This window comes from Chiloscyllium plagiosum, chromosome 39 (genome assembly GCF_004010195.1).
Source record: "Chiloscyllium plagiosum isolate BGI_BamShark_2017 chromosome 39, ASM401019v2, whole genome shotgun sequence".
Lineage (NCBI taxonomy): Eukaryota > Metazoa > Chordata > Chondrichthyes > Orectolobiformes > Hemiscylliidae > Chiloscyllium > Chiloscyllium plagiosum.
This window is the reverse complement of record NC_057748.1, coordinates 19589745-19615010: the sequence shown is the minus strand read 5'-3', so window position 1 is coordinate 19615010 and position 25266 is coordinate 19589745. Positions and strand designations below refer to the sequence as shown.

General features: G+C 42.2%; 1 protein-coding gene across 9 annotated transcripts in view; it reads left to right on the top strand.

Moving 5' to 3' along the window:
* Window positions 1–25266, top strand: part of LOC122542310 (TRIO and F-actin-binding protein-like) — a 366873-nt gene that overhangs the window by 99669 nt on the left and 241938 nt on the right. For 7 of the 9 annotated variants that reach the window (XM_043679926.1, XM_043679930.1, XM_043679929.1 and 4 more), the window contains 3 exons: window positions 1938–2012; window positions 8811–8909; window positions 16858–16935. In XM_043679926.1, coding sequence (XP_043535861.1) covers window positions 1938–2012; window positions 8811–8909; window positions 16858–16935 — 252 coding nt within the window. Of the gene's footprint in view, window positions 1–1937; window positions 2013–8810; window positions 8910–16857; window positions 16936–22841; window positions 22917–25266 lie in introns of all 9 variants that reach the window. The other 2 variants (XM_043679928.1, XM_043679931.1) reach the window with 2 other exon arrangements.

Sequence of the window (25266 nt, the reverse complement as noted above, 5' to 3'; positions counted from 1 at the left end):
TCTTGCAGATCTCTATTGGGTTCCCTACAAGCCTTCTGTTTTCATGAGAGAAGACACCCAGCCCATGAATCCTTTTGCTGATCTGTATTATCCATGCAGTTCTGATCTACAGAGCTAAGCTGGAGTACCACGAGGAGAGACTCTCATTTGATCCTCAATGCTTGCTTGATATGAAGGTGAAAGTCAGCCATTGGTCATTCCCGTTTATGTTTACTAAACAGTGAGCTGAAATCGGATGTGCATGAATGAACATCTGGTGAAGACAAGCTCAGAAGGCCTGTGATATCTCACCTGTGGTTTGATTATCTTCTGATCACCATGGCCTCCCAATGATAAGAAAAACCAGCTGCATTGAATGTAGGCATAATGGGCCAAATGGCTTTTTTCTGCATTTTATCAGATTATCTTTCCAGATACCCCTCTGAGCACTGCCTTTGAGACAAGAGAGAGGGAAGGGGATGAAGATAAATAAATGGTGTTTTTTTTTATTGCAAAGGCTAACAGAAGCAGCAAAAGCAAAAAGGTGCTGACAATAACTTAGTCGTTCAATATTAAAAGATGACCAGATAAGAAAGATTTTCAACCCGTTTTACCCTGAGAGTCATTAGACTGTGAGCCTCATAGGTTAGCTGAGGCAAATAGTGTAGATGTATTTAAGTGGAAGCGAGATAAACAGATCAGGGAGGAATGAATGGAAGAAAAACCTGATAGAGGCAGATGAAAAGGTGAAGGTCTCGGAGGATGTTTGTGTATAACATAAACACCAGCAAGATGGGATGAATAAGCTTTCTAACTTCTTTATAATTCAGTGTTTTATCCAGTATTTAGAATGCCACCTAATGTAAAGTTGAAATATGTTGGAATTGATTTGCATGTTAAATTGACAGGAATCTTTAAATTTGTTCAACTGTAGGAACCCAAGATTTAAGGGCAAGTTTGTCACAATGTTCTATGTGACAGAGGCTTCCTTTGCATTATCAGTGTAATGTATGCATCACCATGGCCTATGATGTGTTTTGCCCCAGTACCACACTAGCTGGAAATTTGCAAGATATTCACATTTTCAGGACAATCATCCCCAGTTTGATAAATGAGATAAAAATTCTTGCATTTATATAACTGCTTCTCACAACCTTGGGACAGTTCAAAGTGCTTAACAGTGAAAAAATACTTTTAAAGTACTTAATGTAAATTAGGAAACACGTGGCAAGGCCTCACAAAAGCAATTGCTTAATGATCAACTCATCTTTGTTTTGTTGTTGTTGGTTAAATATTGATTCAGACATTAGCAAGACTTGCCCTAATCTTCTTCAAAGCAGGTACTGTGGGAGCTTTTATTTGCATGTGAGAGGGCAGATAAGGTCTTGGTTTGACAACACATCTGAAAGATGACATCTTTGACAGAACAAGACTCCCTCAAATCAAGTACTTGGGGCAGAAGCAATTATACATTCAGATATTTACAATTAGAATTTCATGAACTGGTAAACCTGGACCCTTCTTTATTAGTATTCTCTTCTGTGCATACTCACTCTGCTGGTATATGGGTGTCTGGTAGCCTCTAATATATAAAATACATTAATGTAATTTTCAGAGCATTACACCGAATTGTCAGCCTGCATTGTGACAGCAAGCCTGAGAAGGGTTTGAACTTACAATCTATTGACTCAGAAATGTGTGTTATCCACTGACCCACAGAAGTACAATCAAGCCTCATACAGAGGCACAAATTCAATCCATCTGACCTTCAGTGGGAAACCAAGATACATGGCCAAGTGCCATGGTGCACAAGGATTGAAAGGAATAGAATAGAGGATAATGATCACATTATAAAAGCTTGTAGATTGTGGGAAGGATGGAACATTAAGGATAGTGAGGAATTCTACAGTTTTGGGATTTTGGGAATGGATGTGCAATGTTAATACTGTTTCCTTCAGGCAAATGGAAGATTTGGAAGAGGAGAATCAAAAGCCAATGTCAGATATCTTCAATCGTCCCCTCAAAATGGCAAGGTTAGTAATCTTAGATCACGTGTTGTAGATAAACAATATTTAAACCAGTGGGAAACTGTGCAAGAAAATAACCCATGGACAACCTTGTGATTCACAGACTTTGTAGGATGTGATTAATCAGATAAAAAGTGGGTTCAGTGCAACTCATTTTTATTTTTGTAGTGTAAAAAAATCCACAGACGTGCTCTGTTTACAAACAGAATGTGGAGGTGCCAGTGTTAGACTAGGGTGGGCAATGTTAAAAATCACAAAACATCAGTTATAGTCCAACAGGTTTATTTGGAAGTGCTAGCTTTAAGAGCACTGCTCCTCATCAGGTAGCGAATAGGGCAGGATTACAGGACACAGAATTTATAGCAAAAGATCATAGTGTCATACAACTGATGCAATGGTTTATTTCGAAGTGCTAGCTTTCAGAGCACTGCTCCTTCATCAGGTAGCGAATAGGGCAGGATTACAGGACACAGAATTTATAGCAAAAGATCATAGTGTCATACAACTGATGCAATATATTGAACAAACTTAGATTGCTGTTCAGTCTTCCATCTTTCATAATGGGTTGCAGGTTTCCAATCATTAATATGTAAATCCCAGAGCTTCTTTCAAGTCATATTCCCGAGATAACTTAAGGTTTTATAAAAAAAAAGTGACATCTCAGCTCAGACAATGCATTAAAAGTGTGAGGTTAGAGTCTGTCTGTATTTCAATCTTGAGTCAGACTGGTTGTATTTCCAAAGTAGGAATTACTCAAATGTCACATGCATTGATTGCCTACAGATTGTGTGCTTTTTGTATCTGCAAATACATTTCTGCAAATGCAAATTCACCCCACTGACTTATATGTGTGTGCGCATGGACGTGAGGGAGTGTGTGTGTGTGAGTGTGAGAGAGAGAGAGAGAGAGAGAGAGTGTATAGTGTAGTGCGGTCACCTGTAGTGTGACATGAACCCAAGGTCCCAGTTGAGGCCATCCCCACGTGTACCAAACTTTGCTATCAGCCTCTGCTCGGCCACTCTGCATTGTTGTGTATCCCGAAGTCCGCCTTGGAGTACAGTCACCCAAAGATCTGAGGTTGAATGTCCCTGACTGCTGTGATCACTTCAGCGGTCAGGTATATTCGGCCTCTGATCTTCGGGTGACTGTACTCCAAGCGAATTTCGGGATACACAACAATGCAGAGTGGCTGAGCAGAGGCTGATAGCCAGGTTTGGTACACATGAGGTTGGCCTCAACTGGGACCTTGGGTTCATGTCACACTACAGGTGACCGCACTACACTATACACTTTCACACACACACAATCACACAGAAGCACACGTACATACACACTCTTACATACTCATGCACTCATGTAGACCCTCACTCATACACACACTCTCTCAGACACACGCACCCCACACTCTCACCCACGTGCACATCCTCTCACAGGCATACACTCCGTCACAGTCATGCACACGCACACATACACACACTCACTCTCTCCCTCTCTCCCACACACACTTTCTCTCCCTCACATGCACACACACATATAGGTCTATGTGGGTGAATTTGCATTTGCAGATACATTGTATTTTGTTCTTATCAGCAATCTAGGTTTGTTCAAAATATTGCTTCATTTTTGTGACACGATGATCTTTTGCTATAAAATCTGTGTCCTATGATCCTGTCAAACTAGCTATCTGACAAAGGAACAGCACTCTGAAAAGTAGTACTTCTAAATAAACCTGTTGGACTATAACTGGTGTTGTGAGATTTTTAACTAAAAACAGAATGCCACTGTGAAAGTGTTTTTAATTCTTTTCCTTCTGACAATTTTTCACTTCACCTTCTGAAGTCATTGACTCCATACTGTTCCACTTCTGTTAAATCCCCTGCACACCTCGCCCAACTAAACTTGGATGACAAAGTTAGAACTTTCATTAATATTATTTCCTGTTCACAATATCAGGATATTAAACTTGTTTCACAGGTAATAAAGAATCTCTGACATGTAGCCACAATTGTAATGTAGATCAACATAGCAGCTAATTTGTGCACAGCAAGCTCCCACAACAGAAGTGAGCAAATCAGTTATGAAATGTTTTCATGATGTTGGCCAAAGTAATAAATCCCTGTTCCAGTCCGACTCAAGCCCCTACTCACAGCTCGTTTGCTGATGCAACAGTGACATCATTGGTGCTATTTTCCTCTCTTGTCTGAAATTGGAAAAATTTATCAATTTTGATTCCAATTTCTATCCTTCCCTCACCTTCATACATTACATACTCCTACCTTTCCTTCCTCAACATCTCTGTTCTATTTCTGGGATAGGTTGGCCATCGATATCCATTACAAGCCCACAACTCCCACAATTTCTGTGTCTATACATCCTTACACCCTGCTTCCTGTAAAGACTCCATTCTATTCTCCCAGTTTCCCCATTTCTGTCACATCTGTTTCAATGAAGCTACCTTCCATGGAGGTCAAAGAACAAGAACAAAGAAAATTTACAGCCCAGGAACAGGCCCTTTGGCCCTCCAAGCCTGAGCCTATCTAAATGTACTGTCTAAACCTATCGGTCAATTTCTAAGCATCTTATCCCTCTGCTCCCCACCTACTCATGCATCTGTCCAGACGCATCTTAAATTAATCTACCGTGCCTGCCTCTACTACCTCTGCTGGCAAAGTGTTCCAAACACCCACCACCCTCTGTGTGAAGTACTTGCCGCGTGTATCCCCCTTAAACTTTCCACCTCTCACCTTGAAAGCGTGACCTCTCGTTATTGAATCCTTCACCCTGGGAAAAAGCTTGTCTCTATCTACCCTGTCTATACCCTTCATGATTTTGTAAACCTCAATCAAGTCCCCCATCAATCTCCTTTTTTCTAATGAAAATAAACCTAACCTACTCAACCTCTCTTCATAGCTAGTACCTTCCATACCAGGCAACATCCTCATAAACCTTCTCTGCATCCTCTCCAAAGCATCCACATCCTTTTGGTAGTGTGGCAACCAGAACTGTACACAGTACTGCAAATGTCTTTTACAATTTTAACATGACTTGCCAGCTCTTATACTCAATACCCCATCCAGTGAAGGCAAGCATATTATATGCCTTCTTGACCACTCTATCCACCTGTGCAGCAAACCTCAGGGTACAATGGCCCTGCACTCTCAGATCTCTCTGCCCATCAACTTTTCCCAAGGCTCTTCCATTCATTGTATAATTCGCTCTAGAATTAGTCTTGCCTAAATGCATCACCTCACGTTTGTCTGGATTGAAAACCATCTGCCACTTTTCTGCCCAACTTTCCAGTCTATCTATATCCTCCTGTAATTTCTGACAGTCCCTTATGATTTCTGCTACTCCACCAATCTTCGTGTCATCTGCAAACTTGCTGATCATAACAACAGTACCCTCTTCCAGATCATTTATGTATATTACAAACAACAGTGGCCCCAACACTGATCCCTGTGGACGACCACTGGTCACCTTTCTCCATTTCAAAAAACTCCTTTCAACTACTACTCTCTGTCTCCTGTTGCTCAACCAGTTCCTTATCCACCTAGCTAGAACACCCTGCACACCATGTGACTTCACTTTCTCCATTAGTCTACCATGGGGAACCTTATCAAACACCTTACTAAAGTCCATGTATATGACATCAACAGCCCTTCCTTCATCTATCAACTTGGTCACTTCCTCAAAGAACTCTATTAAGTTGGTAAGGCACGATCTCCCCCGCACAAAACCATGTTGCCTATCACTGATAAGCCCATTCTTTTCTAAATATAAATAGATCCTATCCCTCAGTAACTTCTCCAGCAACTTTCCCACCATTGATGTCAGACTCACTGGTCTAAATAAGGTCCTTAGATAAGTCTGCCTCTTTCCTCAACTGGGTTGACAGAACCCTGAATTGTGTCAATCCCATTTCAAGCACTTCTGCCATCACTCTTTCCTTTCCCTCTCACAATAATGCTAGAATCCCCTTTATCCTCATGTTCCATTCCACCAGCCTCTGAATTCCAAAGGATCATAAACCACAATTTCTACCACCTCAAGCAGGATGCCATGACGAGACTACATTTCTCTCCCCTCCCCTCTCTTGTCTGCATTTCATGTAGACTGTGCCTTCTAGGACACCATGGCTCACTCCTACTCCACCCCAACAGCTCACCACAACCCAAGGGACCTATCCACATGTTATGAAACGGGATCAACCCCTCTACTAACTTAAACCTGACGCACACACAAGCTCACCTCGTGTTGTAACCTGTTAAACTTTGAGGCGCAAAGAACTATCCCAGAGGTCACTATTTAAAGTAAAAATTAACAATTTTATTCTTTAAGTCCAACAGAGAACATTAAAACAACAGCTGTTTACAGCTCCTTTCTCTTAAACCTATCTTTTACCTCCGACTCTACAATACTCGTCTGATTAAAATAAACCCGATTAAGATTTACAAAAGAAAATTTCATTTTAAAACCAGCCAGCTTTGTTGATTCTCCTTTGTAGATTTCACTGTAGATTTTTCTCTGACTTTTCCTGGGTTGTCTCCTCTTTGGTCTTTTTTTAGATTAGATTAGATTCCCTACAGTATGGAAACAGGCCCTTCGGCCCAACAACTCCACGCCGACCCGCCGAAGAATAACCCACCCAGACCCATTTCTCTCTGACTAATGCACCTAACACTATGGGCAATTTAGCATGGCCAATACACCTGAACTGCACATCTTTGGACTGTGGGAGGAAACCGGAGCACCCGGAGGAAACCCATGCAGGCACGGGGAAAATGTGCAAACTCCACAAAGACAGTCACCCGAGGCTGTCTTATGAACTTTTCTTATGGACAGTTACCTTTCAGAGAGCTATTTGGCTAGCAGTCTGTACTTGTTGGTTTTCTTGGCAGTTCTCCCTGTAATTGTTCAAAATCACTGGTTTTATACTCCAAAACATCGTTTCATTTCATTGGTTTGATGTCATCAAAACACTAAGTTCAAATTCGATTGGATTTTGATATCTTGGGCATAATTTAAACTGATTTGCCAAATTCGAATTTGTGTACCGTGGCAACTGACCTGCACTATTGGCTTCACAGTCATATGTTACATTTTAAATTCTTTCAGCAAATCTGTGCCTCTCTAAGTCCGTGTCAGCTTCCAGGTTCTTAAAGGTACAGTACACACCTACACCTTCATTACACATGCAATCACAAAAGGTGCAGGACTTGTTTGCTTACCTCCTCCATCCACACCATCCAGAGCCCCAGATACACCTTCCAGGCGAAGCAGTGATTTATCAGCACTTCACTCGATCTATTTTACTGTATTCACTCCTCACAATGTGGTCTCCTGTACGTTGGGGAAACGAAACACAAACTGGGTGACCACTTTGCGGAAAAGCTATGTTCAATCTGTAAAATTGACCCTGAGCTTCCAGTTGTCTGCCACTTCAACATACCACCATGTTGATATGTCAATATTTCGTGTCTCAGGCCCGCTGCAAGACTCCAGCAAAGTTCATGTAAGTTCATCTTCCTTTTAGCTACCTTTTAACAATTTCAGAGCATGTCTATTACATACTCCCATAGCCCCTGATCCTGTCATGTATTGGCTTCTTTCCGGGCTTACTATTAACTATCCCTTTGCCTATTCTTTTCTCTCTCATTATGGGCTCTGTTTCCACTTGTTTTCCTGTTTTCACTCGCCCCTCCCATAGCCCCTGATCCTGTCATGTATTGGCTTCTTTCCGGGTTTACTATTAACTATCCCTTTGCCTATCCTTTTCTCTCTCATTATGGGCTCTGTTTCCACTTGTTTGTTCACTCCTTACTGCCCCCCACAACCCCCAATCTTTATCATCAAAATAAATATTACTTTTTCCTCACTGCTCCTAGTTCCAAAGAAGGGTCATTGGGCTCAAAACATTAACTCTGTTTTCTCTGCACGTTAGCTGCCAGATCTGCTAAGTTTCATTAGCAATTTCTGCTTTTGTTTGTTTCAGATCTCCAGTGAGTGCAGTTCTTTGTTTTATTTTAAATGTGGGCGATTGGGCGTGGGGTGGATCTCCCTTTGACTTCTTCGGCTATTACCATGTGATCATACCATTTATATGCTCTGTAGAGGGCAGTTTGGATCTGATTTTAAGAAACATTGATAGTTCTGTGTTCTCTCAGCCCTCGTGTGTGAATCTAGAGTCTGTGATCTGGACTCCGCAGTGTTGCTGGAACCAGTGACGTTCTGACAAAGAGGTGGGAGTGCTACTGATGAGTCAAGCCGAAAGGCTATGTGAGTGTAGGTCGAATCTTCATTTACAGGTGTCATTGCATAGGAGCCCAACACTGTTCTACTTTGACATCCAGTGGACAATGATTATGAATGAGAACACTACTTAATTTGCCAAAATGTTTGCTTTATCTAATGTATTGGCACTGAGCCAAACAATGGCCTCCATTTCCTTCCAACTGTTGCCTCAAGTCCATTGAACACACAGGCTGAGCATTGACACCATTTTGGGCATTAGGATTCTCTCACAGGTTGTATCAGCTACATCAACAGCATTAGATGCATACATTTGCAAGACCCAAGCCCAAGTAGTTCCTTAATATCCCTAAATGAAAGCAGTGTATAGATGTTCCTCTCATGCCTTTGATAAAGCAGGACACTTGTAAAACGATTTGTGCTTCACAGTTTTGACAGCTCTGTTAAATTGTTCTCTGACTAGTGAACGTGAATCGTTAATCTCAGTACTAGTTTAAGGCTTTTAATGATTTTACAGCAACAACAACTCACAGATGTGAATCTCTTTTAATGTAGAAAATGTTCCAAAGCACTCTGCAGGGGCACAGTCACACAAAGATCAATCCCAAGCCTAAGAAGATACTAGAAGAACTGACCGAAAGCTTGGTAGAAGAGGTGGGTGTCAATGTCTTAAATGGGAAAGATCGAGCAGTGGAAGAGGGCTTTAGGAATTCCAGAGATCATGATCCAAACCACTAACGGCATGCCTGCCACTGGGTGGCCTGAAAGGAGTGGAGCATGGAATAGGAGGTTAAAGTTAGTGAACCTCTGAAGTAGTTAAGAGGGTCATAGAGGTGGAGACTGTTAACATAAAACAGCACAGATCACCGAATGGTTACAGCACAGAAGGAGTCATTTGGCCCTTTGAGACAGTTGCCCAGTTAGCTCCACTCTCCTGCTTTTTCTGTGTCTCCCTGTAAATCTTTCAAGTTTTGAAGTTTGTATCCAACTCCCTTTAGAAAATTAGCATTGAATTTATTTTCATCCATTCACCTCCTCCTTTCAGGCAGTCACATCCACATTATAAGGACTCTTTTCTATATATTTTTTAAAAAATCATCTCCCCTCTAGTACTTTTATCTTCAATCTGCAGCTTCTGATTATTGATCTTTCTGCCAATGGAGACATTGTTTTCTCATTTACTTGATCAACATTTTGAACATCTGTTGAAATCTCTTAATCTCTGTACTGGTGTAATTAAGCAACAAATATCAATAAATGACATAGGAAATGGTGTTAAAGAAAAGAAAGCAAGGCACAAACAAGGTTAAATGGGAATCCAATGGTCTGGTAGAGTTTATTGTAGTATTGGCACATGGATGTGCTATTGACAATGATACAATGGTCACATGATTCAGTGCAAGACATTTGACAATGAAGAGGATTGATAGACTGCATAGCTCTGAAGAAATCCTGTACTATATAGCTGCATTATTATATTAATGTAAATAAAGAGTTTACAGTGTAACGAAGCAAGGAACGCCTTGCCCTGAGAATTGGTGAACCAGAGAATTATCGAGAGGTTAAGCACTAGCGGTTACCACAAGAAGTAATAAGAAGTTGAAAATAAAGCCTATCATCGATATCAAGTGCTCTGAATGCAGTGGGCATTGTTGAGAAAGTTGGGAGAACACAGTAAAAATGTAAAAATAAGATTCCCAACTTCAAGGTCACCTTTATAAGTTTAAAATAGAACGTAGAACATTACAGCGCAATACAGGCCCTTCAGCCCTTGATGTTGCACTGATTCGTGAACCAATCTGAAGCCCATCTATCCTACACTATTCCATTTTCGTCCACATGTTTATCTAATGACCATTTAAAATCGGTGAGTCTACTACTGTTGCAAGCAGGGCGTTCCAATCCCTTACTACTCTCTGAGTAAAGAAACTACCCTGACATCTGTCCTGTATCTATCACGCCTCAGTTTAAAGCTATGCCCCTTGTGCTAGCCATCATCATCCGAGGAAAAGGGCTCTCACTGTCCACCCTATCTAACCCTCTGATTAACTTATATGTCTCAATTAAGTCAGCTCTCAACCTTCTTCTCTCTAATGAAAACTGCCTCAAATCCCTCTGCCTTTCCTCATAAGACCTTCCCTCCATCCCAGGCAATATCCTAGTATTGCCTCTGAACCCTTTCCAAAGCTTCCACATCCTTTCTGTAATGCGGTGACGAGTACTGTATGCAATACTCCGAGTGCGGTCGCACCAGAGTTTTGGACAGAGGCATCATGACCTCGTGGCTCCAAAACTCAATCCTGCTATCAATAAAACCTAACACACTGTATTCCTTCTTAACAACCCTATCAAACTAGGTGGCAACCTCCAGGAATCTACGTACATGGACACCGAGATCTCTCTGCTCATCTACACTGCCAAGAATCTTACCATTAGCCCAGTACTCTGTATTCCTGTTGCTCCTTCCAAAGTGAATCAACTCACACACTTGTCCACATTAAACTCCATGTGCCACCTCTCAGCCCAGCTCTGCAGCTTTTCTATGTCCCTCTGTAACCTGTAACATCCTTCGGCACTGTCCACAACTCCATCGACCTTCGTGACAGCCTTCTTCCAGGTCATTATAAAATGACAAACAGCAGTGGGCCCAAAACAGATCCTTGCACTACACCACTAGTAACTGAACTCCAAGATGAACATTTCCCATCAATCACCACCTTGTCTTCTTTCAGCTAGCCAATTTCAGATCCAAACTGCTAAATCACCCTCAATCCCAGCCTCCATATTTTGCGCAATATCCTACTGTGGGAAGCCTTATCAAACACCTTACTGAAATTCGTATACGCCACATCAACCACTTTACCCTCATCCACTTGTTTGGTCATCATCTCAAAGAATTCAATAAGGTTTGAGAGGCATGACCTACCCTTCAGAAAACTGTGTTGAGTATCCCTAATTAACTTATTCCTCTCTAGTCAATTATAAGTCCTATCTCTTATAACCTTTTCCAACACTTGACCCACAACTGAAGTAAGACTCACTGGTCTATAATTACCAGGGTTGTCTCTACTCCCCTTCTTGAACAAAGGACAACATTAGCTATCCTCCATTCTTCTGGCACTATTCCTGTACACAATGATGACATAAAGATCAAAGCCAAAGGCTCTGCAATCTCCTCCATGGCTTCCCAAAGAGTCCTAGGATAAATCCCATTCGGCCCAGGGGATTCATCTATTTTCACCATTCCAGAATTGCTAACACCTCCTCCTTGTGAACCTCAATCCTGTCTAGTCTAGTAGCCTGTATCTCAGTATTCTCCTCAACAACATTGTCTTTTTACAGTGTGAATATCAACAAAAAATATTCATTTTCTCCTGTCTCCTCGGACTCCATGCACAACTTCCCATTACTGTCCTTGATTGGCCTTAATCTTACCCTAGTCATTCTTTTATTCCTGATATACGTATAGAAAGCTTTAGGGTTTTCCATAATCCTATCTGCCATTGACTTATCATGTCCCTCCTGGCTCTTCTTAGCTCTCTCTTTAGGTCTTTCCTAGCTAGCTTGTAACTCTCAAGCATCCTAACTGAGCCTTCACATCTCATCCTAACAGAAGCCTTCATCTTCCTGACAAGAAATTCAACTTTCTTAGTAAACCATGGCTCCCGCACTTGGCAACATCCTCCCTGCCTGACAGGTACATACTTATCAAGGACACACAGTATCTGTTCCTTGAATAAGCTCCATATTTCAATTGTGCCCATCCCATGCAGTTTCCATCCCCATCCTATGCATCCTAACTCTTGCCTAATCGCATCATAATTGCCTTTCCCCCTGATATAACTCTTGCCCTGCGGTATATACCCATCCCTTTCTGTTGCTAAAGTAAACGTAATTGAATTGTGGTCACTTTCACCAAAGTGCTCACCTACCTCCAAATCTAACACCTGGCCAGGTTCATTACCCAATACCAAATCCAATGTGGCCTCGCCCCTTGTTGGCCTGTCTACATTCTGTGTCAGGAAACCCTCCTCACATATTGGACAAAAACTGACCCATCTAAAGTACTCAAACTATAGTATTTCCAGTTAACATTTGGAAAGTTAAAGTCCCCCATAACAACTACCCTGTTACTCTCGCTCCTATCCAGAATCATCTTTGCAATCCTTTCCTCTACATCTCTGGAAATATTCGGAGGCTTATAGAAAACTCCCAACAGGGTGACCTCTCCATTCCTGTTTCTAACCTCAGCCCACACTTCCCCAGTAGACAAGTCCTCAAATGTCCTTTCTACCACCATAATACTGTCCTTGATTAACAATGCCACACCTCCCCTCTTTTACTATCTTCTCTGTTCTTACTGAAACATCTGAAACCTTGGCTAGCATGTAACCTTTTTCTGTCTGAAACTCCAGTGTTCAAGCATCCCCATGTTTATGGTCACTGCTTTCAAGACTCTGCATTATTGTCAGATTATTAGTCAGTTCCGGCCCATTATCCTTTACAAAGTCTAATAACGGTTATTCTCTGTACTGTCTCTAAACGATATTGGGTGCAATACTAATCTGAAGGCAGATTCACAGTTAGCGTTGTGGAATTTCAAGGATGGCACAACCCAAATAGACTTGAGTTTGTTGTGGATTTTAGCCACAGGGCATCTCTGCAGGAGTTCCCCAGAGTACTATCCTCGGGCCATCCACCTTCAACTGCTTCATCAGTGACTTTGCCTCCATTATAGGGGCGGGAGTGAAGATTTTTGCTGATGATTGCACAATGTTGAGCACCACCTGCGACTCCTCAAAAGTAAAGCAATCCATGTCCAAATGCAGCAAGCCCTGGATAATATCCAGGCTTGTGCTGATAAATGACAAGTATCAGTTAGAGTCATAGGTTTGTTTCCGTGCTGTACATCTCTATCAGTCCAACTCCTCCACGCTGACCAGATATCCAAAATTTATTGAGTCCCATTTGCCAGCATTTAGCCTGTATTCCTCTGAACCCTTCCTATTTATATACCACCCAGATGCCTTTTAAATGTTGTAATTGTACCAGTCTCCACCACTTCGTCTGGTAGCTCATTACATACATGCACTATCTTTTGCATGAAAAAGTTGCTCCTTGAACCTGTACCTTCTATTTTTGGACCCCCCCCCCCCCCCCCCCAACCCAGGGTAAAAAAATCTTTTCTATTTACCGTAACCATGTTCCTCATGATTTTATAAAACTTTATAGCGTCACCCCTCAGTCTCGTACAGTCCAGGACAAACCTCCACAGTTCATTCAGCCTCTCCCCATAGCTCAAACCCTCCAACCCTGGCAACATCCTTGTAAATCTTTTCTGAACCCTTTCAAGTTTCATAACATCCTTCCTATAGGAGGGAGACCAGAATTGCCTACAATATTCAAAAAGTGGCCTAACCAATGTTCTGTACAGTCGCAACATGACCTCCCAACTCCTGTACTTAACGCTCTGACCAATAAAGGAAAGCATACTAAATGTCGTCTTCACTATCCTATCTACCTGACACTCCACTTTCAAGGAACTATGAACCTGCACTCCAAGGTCTCTTTTTTTTCAGCAACACTCCCCAGGACTTTACCATTAAATATATAATTGTAGGTATTCTTTGATTTCTAATGTCCTGACCTGATTTGTCTTTCCAAAATGCAACACTTCACATTTATCTGAAGTACACTCCATCTGCCATTCATCGGCTCATTAGCCCATCTGATGAAGATTCTGTTGAATTCTGAGGTAACCTTTTTCGCTGTCCACTACACCTCTAATTTTGGTGTCATTTGTAAACTTACTCACCAAACCTCCTACATTCACATCCAAATCATTTATATAAATGATGAAAAGTAGTGGAACCAGCACCAATCCTTGTGGTACACCACTGGTCACAAGCTGGGAGAAAGTGCAGACTGCAGATGATGGAGATCAGAGTCAAGAGTGTGGTGTTGGAAAAAGCACAGCAGGTCAGGCAGCATCTGAGGAGCAGGCACTGGTCACAGTGCTGATGAAGGGCCTTTTCCTGAAACGTCGATTTTCCTGCTCCTCGGATGCTGCCTGACCTGCTGTGCTTTTCCAGCACCACTCTAATCTTGACTCTAATCTCCAGCATCTGCAGTACCCACTTCCGACTGGTCACAGGCTTCCAATCTAAAAAGCAACCCCACACCACCACCCTCTGTCTTCTACCTTTGAGCAGTTCTGTATCCAAACGGCTAGTTCTCCCTGCATCCATGTGATCTAGCCTTGCTAACTAGTCTACCATGAGGAACCTTGTCGAACGCTTTACTGAAATCTATATAAATCATGTCCACCGCTCTGCCCTCATCAATGCTCTTTGTTAATTCTTCAAAAAACTCAATCAAGTTAGTAAGACATGATTTCCAACACACAAAGCCATATTGATGATTCCTAATCAGTCCTTGCCTAACCAAATACATGTAAACCCTGTCCCTCAGGATTCCCACCACTGATGTCAGGCTAACCGGTCTATTGTTCCCTAGCTTTTCCTTTCTTAAATAGTGGCACCACATTAGCCAACCTCCAGTCTTCCAGCACCTCACCTGTGACTATTGATGAAACAAATATCTCAGCAAGGGGCCCAGCAATCACTTCCCTAGCTTCCCAAAAGTTCTAGTGTACACCTGATCAGGTTCTGGGGATTTATTTACCTTTATGTGTTTTAAGACATCCAGCACCACCTCCTCTGTAATATGGACATTTTTCAAGATGTCACCACCTATTTCCCCACATTCTTTATCTTCCATGTCCTTCTCCACAGTGAACACTGATGCAAAATATTTGTTTAGTATCTCCCCCATCTTCTGCGGTTCCACACATAGGCTGCCTTGCTGATCTTTGAGAGGCCCTATTCTCTCCCTAGTTACTCGTTTGCCCTTAACTTATTTGTAAAATCCCTTTGGATTCTCCTTAACCATATTTGCCAAAACTATCTCATGTCCCCTTTTTGCCCTCCTGATTTCTTTCTTAAGTATACTCCTACTGCCTTTATAATCTTCTAAGGATCCACTCAATCTCTGCTGTCTGTTCCTGGCATATGCTTCCTTCTTTTTCTTAACCAAAACCTCAATTTCTGCAGTCATCCAGCATTACTTGCACCTATCAGCCTTGCCTTTCATCCAAACAGGAATATACTGTCTCTGGACTGTTGTTATCTCATTTTTAAAGGCTTCCCATTCTCCAGCTGTCCCTTTACCTGCAAACATCTGCCCCCAATCAGCTTTTGAAAATTCTTGCCTAATACCATCAAAATTTCCTCCAGTTTAGAACTTTAACTTTTAGATCTTATCTATCCTCTTCCATTACTATTTTAAACGAAGAGAATTCTGGTCGCTGGCCTCAAAGTGCTCCCTCACTTATCAGTCACCTGCCCTGCCTTATTTGCCAAGAGTAGGTCAAGTTTTGCACCTTTTCTAGTAGTACATCCACATACTGAATCAGAAAATTTTCTTGTACACACTTAACAAATGCATTTCCATCTAAACCCTTAATTCTATGGCACTCCTAGTCTATGTTTGGAAAGTTAAATTCCCCTACCATAGCCACCTTATTATTCTTACAGATAACTGAGATCTCCTTCCAAATTTGTTTCTCAATTTCCCGCTGACTGTTGGTGGGTCTAAAGTACAATCCCAATAATGTAATCATCCCTTTCTTATTTCTCAGTTTTACCCAAATAACTACCCTGGATGTATTCCCAGGAATATTCTCCCTAAGTACGTTATAATGTTATCCCTTATCCAAAACGACACTTCCCCTCCTCTCTTGCCCCCCCCTTTCTATCCTTCCTACAACATTTGTATCCTGGAACATTAAGGTGTCAGTCCTGACCATTCCTGAGCCACGTTTCTGTAATTACTTTGATATCCCAATCCCCAACCATGCCTTGAGTTCATCTGCCTTCCCTGTTAGGCCTCTTGCATTGAAATAAGTGCAGTTTAATTTACCTCATTCCCTGCTTTGTTCCTGCCTGCCCTGACTGTTTGACTTGCTCCTTTTCCCAACTGGACCGGTCGCAGACTGATCTCTTTCCTCACTATCACCCTGGGTTCACCCCTCCACCTTACTAGTTTAAATCCTCTTGAGCAGCTTTGGCAAATCTTCCTGCCAGTATTTTACTCCTCTTCCAATTCAGATGCAATCCGTCCTTCTTGTACAGGTCACTTATACCCCAGAAGAGATTCTAATGGTCCAAAACTGTGAACCCTTCTCCCCTGTACCAGCTCCTCAGTGACATGTTCATCTGTTCCTACCTCACTAGCTCGTAGCACTGGGAGTAATCCAGATATTACCACCTTCAAAGACTTTTCTAAATTCCTACCTAACTTCCTATATTCTCCCTTCAGAATCTCATCCTTTTTCCTTCCTATGTCGTTAGTTCCGATGTGTACAACGACCTCCTGCTGGTCCCACTCTCCTTTGAGAATATTCTACACTCTTTCCGAGATATCCTTGATCCTGGCACCAGGGCGGCAACACACCATTCTGATTTTTCACTGCCAGCCACAGAAATGTAAGCTGTTGAGATGCTGGAATTTTATTCTGTAATCCTGACACTCTTTCCTTTAGATGGATGGAAAATTTTCTTCAAAGGAGGAATCAAAGACTTACAAAGGATATCTTCGATCCTCCCCTAAAATTGACAAGGTCAGTAGTTTAATGCCAAACGGTGCAAAGTCCTGTTTGAGCCAGGCTGTTCAGGGATGATATCAGAAGTGCGTCTTCATGTAAAATGTAATGGAAGGATGGAATTTGAGCTCCAAAAACACTTGATGTTGGGAGGGTCAGTTGAAAGTTTCAAAAATAGACATGGATAGAATTCTTCCAAATGAAAGTTTTAAGGGTTATAGAACCATGGTAGGTCAATTGAATTAAGTTTCAGATCAGCCTTTGTCTAATTAAATGGCAGAACAGGTATAAGGTTTGACTTGCTGAATGGCTTCTTGCTGTTTTGACATTTGAACTAATGGCAACACTGAATATTGATTGCTTTTAGCTGTGCAGGATCTTACTCAGTGGTCTTGCTGCATTTGTACAGGGTTTTGGTGAGACTGCACCTGGGGTATTGTGCGCAGTCTTGGTCTCCCCATCAGACAATGGAGCAGACTGGTCCCTGGGAGAGCAGGACTGAAGTATGAAGAGAGACTGTGTCAGTTCAGATGATATTTGCCGGAGTTTAGAAGAATGAGGGGCATTCTCGCAGAAACCTTTAAAATTTTAACAGGACCAGACAGGGCAAACACAGGAAGGATGTTCCTGCTGAGCAGGGCATCTAAACCCTGGATCACAGTCTAAGAATATGGGGTAGGACATTGAGGAATGAGATGAATAATTTCTTAAGCCAGAGAGTCATGATCCTGTGAAATTTTCTGCCGTAGAAAACCGTTGAGGCCAAAACATTGAATATTTTCAAGAAGGAGTTAGATATAGTTCTAAGAATATGGGGATGTGGGGAGAGCAAGTTGGATGGTCAGTAATGATCAAGTTGAAGGGCGGAGTATGCTTAAAGGGCTGAATAGCCGCCTTCTGCTCCTATTTTCTATGTTTCTGTGGTCCATTTCTGTGTCAACACCCTTATCTTCACAAGGACATTTTCATTAGTAGAAAAAGGATTTTAATGTGGTTTAAAATATTATGCAGAAAATTAGAATGCAACTGGTGAGCCATGTGTTGAACATTGCTTTCTGCACTATGCTACAATGGGTGAGATGCATACTTCCTGTGTCCAGCAAGTGACAATTAACTCCATATTGAAGAGCCAGAGTTTCAGATGTTCCAAACCCCTTATTACTGCACCAATTGCCAGCCTGGATTATGAGTTCAAGTCTCTGGAGTGGAACTCACAATGTCCTAACTCAGCGCAGAGTCCCATGAATTGAGCCACAGTTGTACTGTTGAGTGCTGGGAGTAACATTGTCTGGGACAGAGTTCCATATAATAATGCTGTCTTATACAGATTGCCAGGTGCTAAAACTATCTGGTACAGAACTGAAGGAGAGAGAAATGGCATATTGTTATTACAGCTGCAGCTGACATGAGCTATCAAGTTAATGTACGGCAGACATGTATCCCACTTGGCGTGCTCTAATTTTGGTTGTTGATGACAAGTTGAACAGATTCCATGTACCAACACTTGTCATTTCTAAGTTTGGCAGACATGTGGTAAAATCTGAACTTCTATTCTGTTCACTGTATAGACCTGGCACTTTTTCTCCCCCGTAAACTGGTGGAAGATTCTCAAAAGATGACTCAACCTCTTACACTGAATATTCACAGTCTGTTCCCAAGATCATTGCTGTCATATTAAGCGGTAATGTTGGCATTTTACTGTTGACTCAGAGTCCAAATCAGAGAGTCCAAGATGCAATAGAAATGCCCATTTTTGACACATTTACTATAGTCTTTAGCTATGAATAGTGATGACAGGAAATATAGCTTTCTTGCCATCACATTGTTGACCAGGAATCTCAGTCTCTCTTACAGCCTGTCAGTGGAGAGTGTTGGAAGGATTTACAAGTTATGACTATGTTATGAACATGCATTCCTTGACCACCAAGTCTCAGGGCCTGGAGCTTTTGGCTCAAAGGCAGAAACATTACCCACTGCACCATAGGACCACTGTCACATGTCAAGTACACTTCTATTTTAAAATAACAAGGGGTCATGACATAAAGTGTGTTTATAACAAATAGATAGCTCCTTCACTAATGTTATTACCAGTCATTATATAGGCGGAAATATCACTCCTGCTGTTCCATGACAATCATTTCCAGTTATTGATATAGAAAATGACTCTTCAAACTATTTCCACAAAACTGCAGATTGTGCTTTGGTGCATTGTTCAAATTCAGAACCTGACATGCAAGTACTTAGATTCTCAGCCAAAGTGTTTGCCAGATTTGCTCTCCATTGAATGGTGGAACCATTTAAAAAAATCAATATGTAATTATTGAAAACTATGTTTATTCTTTGTAGGGAGATGGGAATTGCTGACATTGTTGTCTACTCCTAAACACCCTTAAACTGAATGGCATTGCTATGTTATTTCAGAAGGTAGTTAAGAGGTAACCACATTGCTGTGGGTCTAGAATCTGGAGACAGGTAGTCCAGACTGACTAAGAATGACAGATTTTCTTCCCTAAAAGATATTCGTAAACCACATATGTTTTTACATCAATGAATGGTCGTTTCATGGTTACCATTACCGAGACCAGCTTTGATTCCAGATTTACTAACTGAATTTAAATTCCACCAATTGGTGTGCTGCGATTTGAATACATGCCTCTGGAGCATTTGTCTAGTCCTCAAGGATTATTGGTCCAGTGACATTACCACACCCACCACCATCTCCCTTGTTTCAAGTGGCAAGGATCATTATGCACCCCTGGGCTGGGACAGGAAGGAATTGAGAATGTTACTCGTGAGCCAAGAGCAGCAAAGTGAAGTTGAGGATCATCAGAGCAGCTAGGCTCAAGATTAGAGTGGTGCTGGAAAAACGCAGCAGGTCAGGCAGCATTCGAGGAGCAGGAAAATCGATGTTTCAGGAAAAAGCCCTTCATCAGGAATTGCCTAATGAAGGGCTTTTGCTGGAAACGCTGATTTTCCTGCCCTCGGATGCCGCCTGACCTGATGTGCTTTCCAGCACCACTCTAATCTTAACTCTAATCTCCAGCAACTGCAGTACCCACTTCCACCTGGATCAGCTATTCTGTCATTGAATGACAGAACAGACTCATAGGCTGAATGGCTTACTTCTGTTCCTACATCCGAAAGTCCTATAAATACCTGTAGGTTGTGGAAGAATGGCAAAACTGATTTGGAAAATGAGAACAACCCAGATTAATATCTGGAAAGGAATAGCTCAGGCCTGAGGAGCAATATTTGAATTTTTCACTCATAAGTTGCTGTTTCTCGGGTTTGAGGTTTGCAGGAACCGGTTTACATATTTGTTTCATGATTTGATATGCCCTGTTGGTGGAGTTTGAAGGAACAGAGAGACTGAAGGCTGGTGCTGACATGCAGCATCCCAGTAACACTTCAATCAGAGCCCAAGATGTAAGCCACTCCAAGTTCATCTTCACAATATTTTCATGAACTGGAACTAAAATCAAAACTAAGCCATTGGCTCAGAAAGATGAAAAGTATTCAAATTAATTCATGGCACATGGGCATTGAATGGTGAGATCAGGATTTGTTGCCTATCCCCATTTGACCTGGAGAGGATGATGGTGAGTAGCCTTCGGGAACAGTTGCAGTCCATTAGGGCTAGGGCTGCCCAAAGCACTGCTAGGGAGGGAGTTCTAGGACTTTGATCTGGGTGACAGTGGTGATATATTTCTAAATCAGGATGGTGTATGACATTTTTTTTTAGATTAGATTACATTACAGTGTGGAAACAGGCCCTTCTTGCAGTCCATTAGGGCTAGGGCTGCCCAAAGCACTGCTAGGGAGGGAGTTCTAGGATTTTGATCTGGGTGACAGTGGTGATATATTTCTAAGTCAGGATGGTGTATGACTTTTTTTTTAGATTAGATTACATTACAGTGTGGAAACAGGCCCTTCGGCCCAACAAGTCCACACCGACCCGCCGAAGCGCAACCCACCCCTACATTTACCCCTTACCTAAAACTACGGGCAATTTAGCAGGCCAATTCACCTGACCTGCACATCTTTGGATTGTGGGAGGAAACCGGAGCACCCAGAGGAAACCCACGCAGACACAGGGAGAATGTGCCAACTCCACACAGTCAGTCACCTGAGGCGGGAATTGAACCCGGGTCTCCGGCACTGTGAGGCAGCAGTGCTAACCACTGTGCCACCGTGCCGACATGGAGGGGAACTTGCAGGGAATGGTGTTCCCTTGCATCTGCTGCTCTTGTCCTATTAGGTCACAGAAAGAGAAGCAGGAGTAGATCAGTGATGCTCAATCGTTTTGCACTGATGGACCACATAGACCAAAGCATAACCCTGCACTAGCCAAAGTGATAGATTTTGGAAAATTTCATATAATTGTAAAATACAGACAACTTGGTAATTCATATTACACAACCATATCCAGTGTGTGTGTCTGTTTGTGGCCCTTGCCCACTCCAGAGTTTGCTCATACTGTCTCACACCATCAGGAAGGAAGATATTGAGTTAGGATACAGAGCATGGATGTCACAGAGAGAGAGTAAGGTTGGGAAGTGGGGCCTAAGATTGATGGTGAATGTTGTGGGAGCAAGAGGAAAAGGCCTAACTCAAGTGAAGGAGAATTGGCCATAATGGGGCTACACTGAGAGGCTGGATAGGGAATTGGAGCCAAGGAATGGGTAAAGGAAGCAGCCATCAGGCTAGGAACATATTGGAAAAGAAAGGGATCAGAATTGGAGGGTCAAAGTACGGTGCCCTGGAAGTGGTGGTGATGATAGTGGGGAGTTGGGGTGGGGGTATAGGTAAAAGAACACATTCCAGTGGGATTGAGGTTGAAGGTCAGGATATTCAGCTCAGGGATGTACTATACACACCATTTGAGGTTAGAAAGGTAGAAATGAGGCACTTAGCATATTAACTTACGTCATCTTGCACTCCTGCAGATTCATCCAGCTCCAACACACCATCTCTGGATCCCTACACAAAGCAAAAAACAAAGATGGGCCTGCAGAATCTGGCAGGTCTCACTTGTCCAATGGTGACAGATGTTCAGAACAACAGACATCATTGGCCATTTAACCTTGTCAGTTGGGATGGTGTATGTGCTTGGTCAGCTGACGTGGACACTGACCATCTGTGCTTCTCTATGAACAGTTAATCTCTAAGGAAGTTAACATGCCCTTGTGCAAAATAGCTGGATTGGGATTGTTAATCTTGCTTGCAATGAATAGCATAATCTTAAAAACATTTCAAGAAAGCAAAACCTTTACACCATCTTTTCCTGGTTTTTAGTCCTTCTAATGTAAGATCATGTAGCTATTAGTTGTAGAGATACGAAGAGGAGCTGTAAACTCACCTACCAGGAAAGCTGATGTTGTGCATCAAATACTCTGGTGAGCCATATGTGGCCTTCAGTCCACAGGTTGGCTTCCCTGTTCTTGGTTGTAGGGGTCACAGGTTTAGAAAGTGCTGTTTAAGGAGCTTTGGTGAGTTACTTGTGAATGGTACACTCTGCTGCCACTGTGCCTAGGTAGTGGAGAGATTGATGTTAAAAATGATGGATGGCGTGAGATTGGGTGTGCAATTAAGCACGTGCTGCTTTGCCCTGGATGGTGTTGAGCTTCTTGAGTGTTGTTGGAGCTGCACCTATCGCGCATCTGGGAAGTATTCCATCAGACTCCTGACCTACGTCTTGTTGTTGGCAGAAAGGCATTGGGAGAAAATAGGAGGTGGATTATTCACTGCAGAGTTTCCAGCCTCTGATCTGTTCTTATAAGCACAGTCTTTATATGTCTTGTACAGTTCAGTTTTTGGTTCATGGTACTAGTACCCCAGAATAATGCTCAATATGGTCTGCTAATAATTCTCAATAATAAATCTAGGTGATGGTGAGGTATAAAATTATGTTGCCTTTTCTTTAGTTGGACTACAGATTTTCCTCACAAGATCAGAGTTCCCGCACAGGATATGTACAGCTCAGCCCAAAAAGAGACAAGGTCAGTACTTTATAATTCAGACATACCTGGGAATATGACACTGGGAATCATTGAATCACAGCTTATAATGAGGCCATTTAGCATGCTGTGACTTTTATTCTTTGTCCTTTACAAGGACAGCTAGCTAGTTCTCAATCATGACCTATCCCTCTAGCTCTGCAACTTTTTTTTTCTCTTTACCCAATTCCTTTTTGAAATCCACATAGGAATCTGCCTTCCCTACATTCTCAGGCAGTGCCATCCAATATTAACCATTTGCTACATAAAAATATTTTTCTTCATGTTACTGTTACATCTTTTACCAACCAAACTAATCCTCAATTCTAGCACCAAAGCAAATAGCTTCTCTCCATCTGGTTTGTCCAAAATCTTTGTGGTTTTGAACACCTCCATCGAATTTCCTCACAACCTTCATTTATTCCAAAGAAATCCAAAAACAGCTTCTCCAATCTGTTTCTATAACTGATGCTCTTCATCACTGGACACATTCTGATACTTTTTTATTCCCACCTTCACATCCTTTCTACGTTGTGCTGCCTTGAAATGGTGATAATATGCCAGTTGAGGCCAAATCAGTATTTTATAAATGTTCATCATTTCCTCAGCTGTTGTACTCTATGCTTCTACAGCTCTCAATCTCAGGATCCCGTATACCTCTGTAATTACTTTCTCAACTTGCTCTGCCACCTTCAGCAATTGTGAACACATTTCACTAGGCCATTTTAAAGGCTGTTTTAGTGCAGTCATTGTGTCCCTTCCTTTGAACCAGACAGTGCAGCTTTCAAATCCCATGTGCTACTGATGTGTGTTGGGCGGCACGGTGGCACAGTGGTTAGCACTGCTGTCTCACAGCACCAGAGACCCGGGTTCAATTCCCGCCTCAGGCGACTGACTGTGTGGAGTTTGCACGTTCTCCCCGTGTCTGCGTGGGTTTCCTCCGGGTGCACCGCTTTCCTCCCACAGTCCAAAGATATGCAGGTCAGGTGAATTGGCCATGCTAAATTGCCCGTAGTGTTAGGTAAGGGGTATGGGTGGGTTACGCTTCGGCGGGTCGGTGTGGACTTGTTGGGACGAAGGGCCTGTTTCCACACTGTAATGTAATCTAATCTAATCTAATAATAGATTGATTAAAAATACATAAATCATCACAGGAAGTGATGTAATGTCACATGATCTTTAATGGGCTGTTGTGGAGCAGTGTCTCTGCCTCTGGGCCAGAAGGTCTGAATTCAAGTTACATTTGCTCCAGACACCGAGGGCCGAAGGGCCTGTACTGCTCTGTAATGTTCTATGTTCTATATATGTGTGACATAAACTGTCCAAACAAGTTGGTTCAAAATATCTACCTGCGTTCCTCTGCTTCTTCACCTTCTTTAGAAATTGTAACCTTTATATTCTTTTCCTCCTCCTCCTCCTCTGAAAATAAGTCACTTCCACCATATTTGCATTAAATTTAACCTGCAACATTGAACCAATCAATTAGTGCCACCTTGAAGTCTATCACTATTCTCCTTATGGTTCCAGTATTTACAGATTTCCAGGCCATAAAAGGAAAGCAGTGAACCTTTTCCTGACCATCTCGGAGGCGGTGTAATTAATCACCACAATTAGCTGTTTCCTGTTTTCACACCCAGCTTTATATCTATGCTGTCACCTTCCCTTTTATTCTATGGGTTTCAACTTTACTAATTGGTCTGTGTATGTCACATTAACAAGCCCTTTATCCTCATCAAGCCTATCTGTAACTTTATCAAAAAAACTTAATCAAGTCAGTTCATCATGAGTTGTCTTTACCAAATTCATGTTGGCTTTCGCTAATTAATTGACACTTGTCCAAGTTACTGTTAATGCTGTCCTAGATTATAGCTTCAAAGATCTTTCTCACTAACAGGTTAAACTGACTGGTCTGTACTTGCTGGGCTTATCCTTATCCTACTGTGGTTCTGTTCGCCAAGCTGGAAGTTTTTGTTGCAAACGTTTCGTCCCCTGGCTAGGCGACATCATCAGTGCTTGGGAGCCTCCTGCGAAGCGCTTCTTTGATGTTTCCTCCGGTGTTTATAGTGGCCTGTCCCTGCCGCTTCCGGTTGTCAGTTTCAGCTGTCCGCTGTAGTGGCCGGTATATTGGGTCCAGGTCGATGTGTTTGTTGATGGAGTTTGTGGATGAATGCCATGCCTCTAGGAATTCCCTGGCTGTTCTCTGTCTGGCTTGCCCTATGATAGTAGTGTTGTCCCAGTCGAACAGCCACGCTCAGACAACAACTCACCAGAACGAAGGACCGGATACCCAACATGAGCAAGACGAATGTAGTGTACAAAATCCCATGCAAGGACTGCACTAAACACTATATAG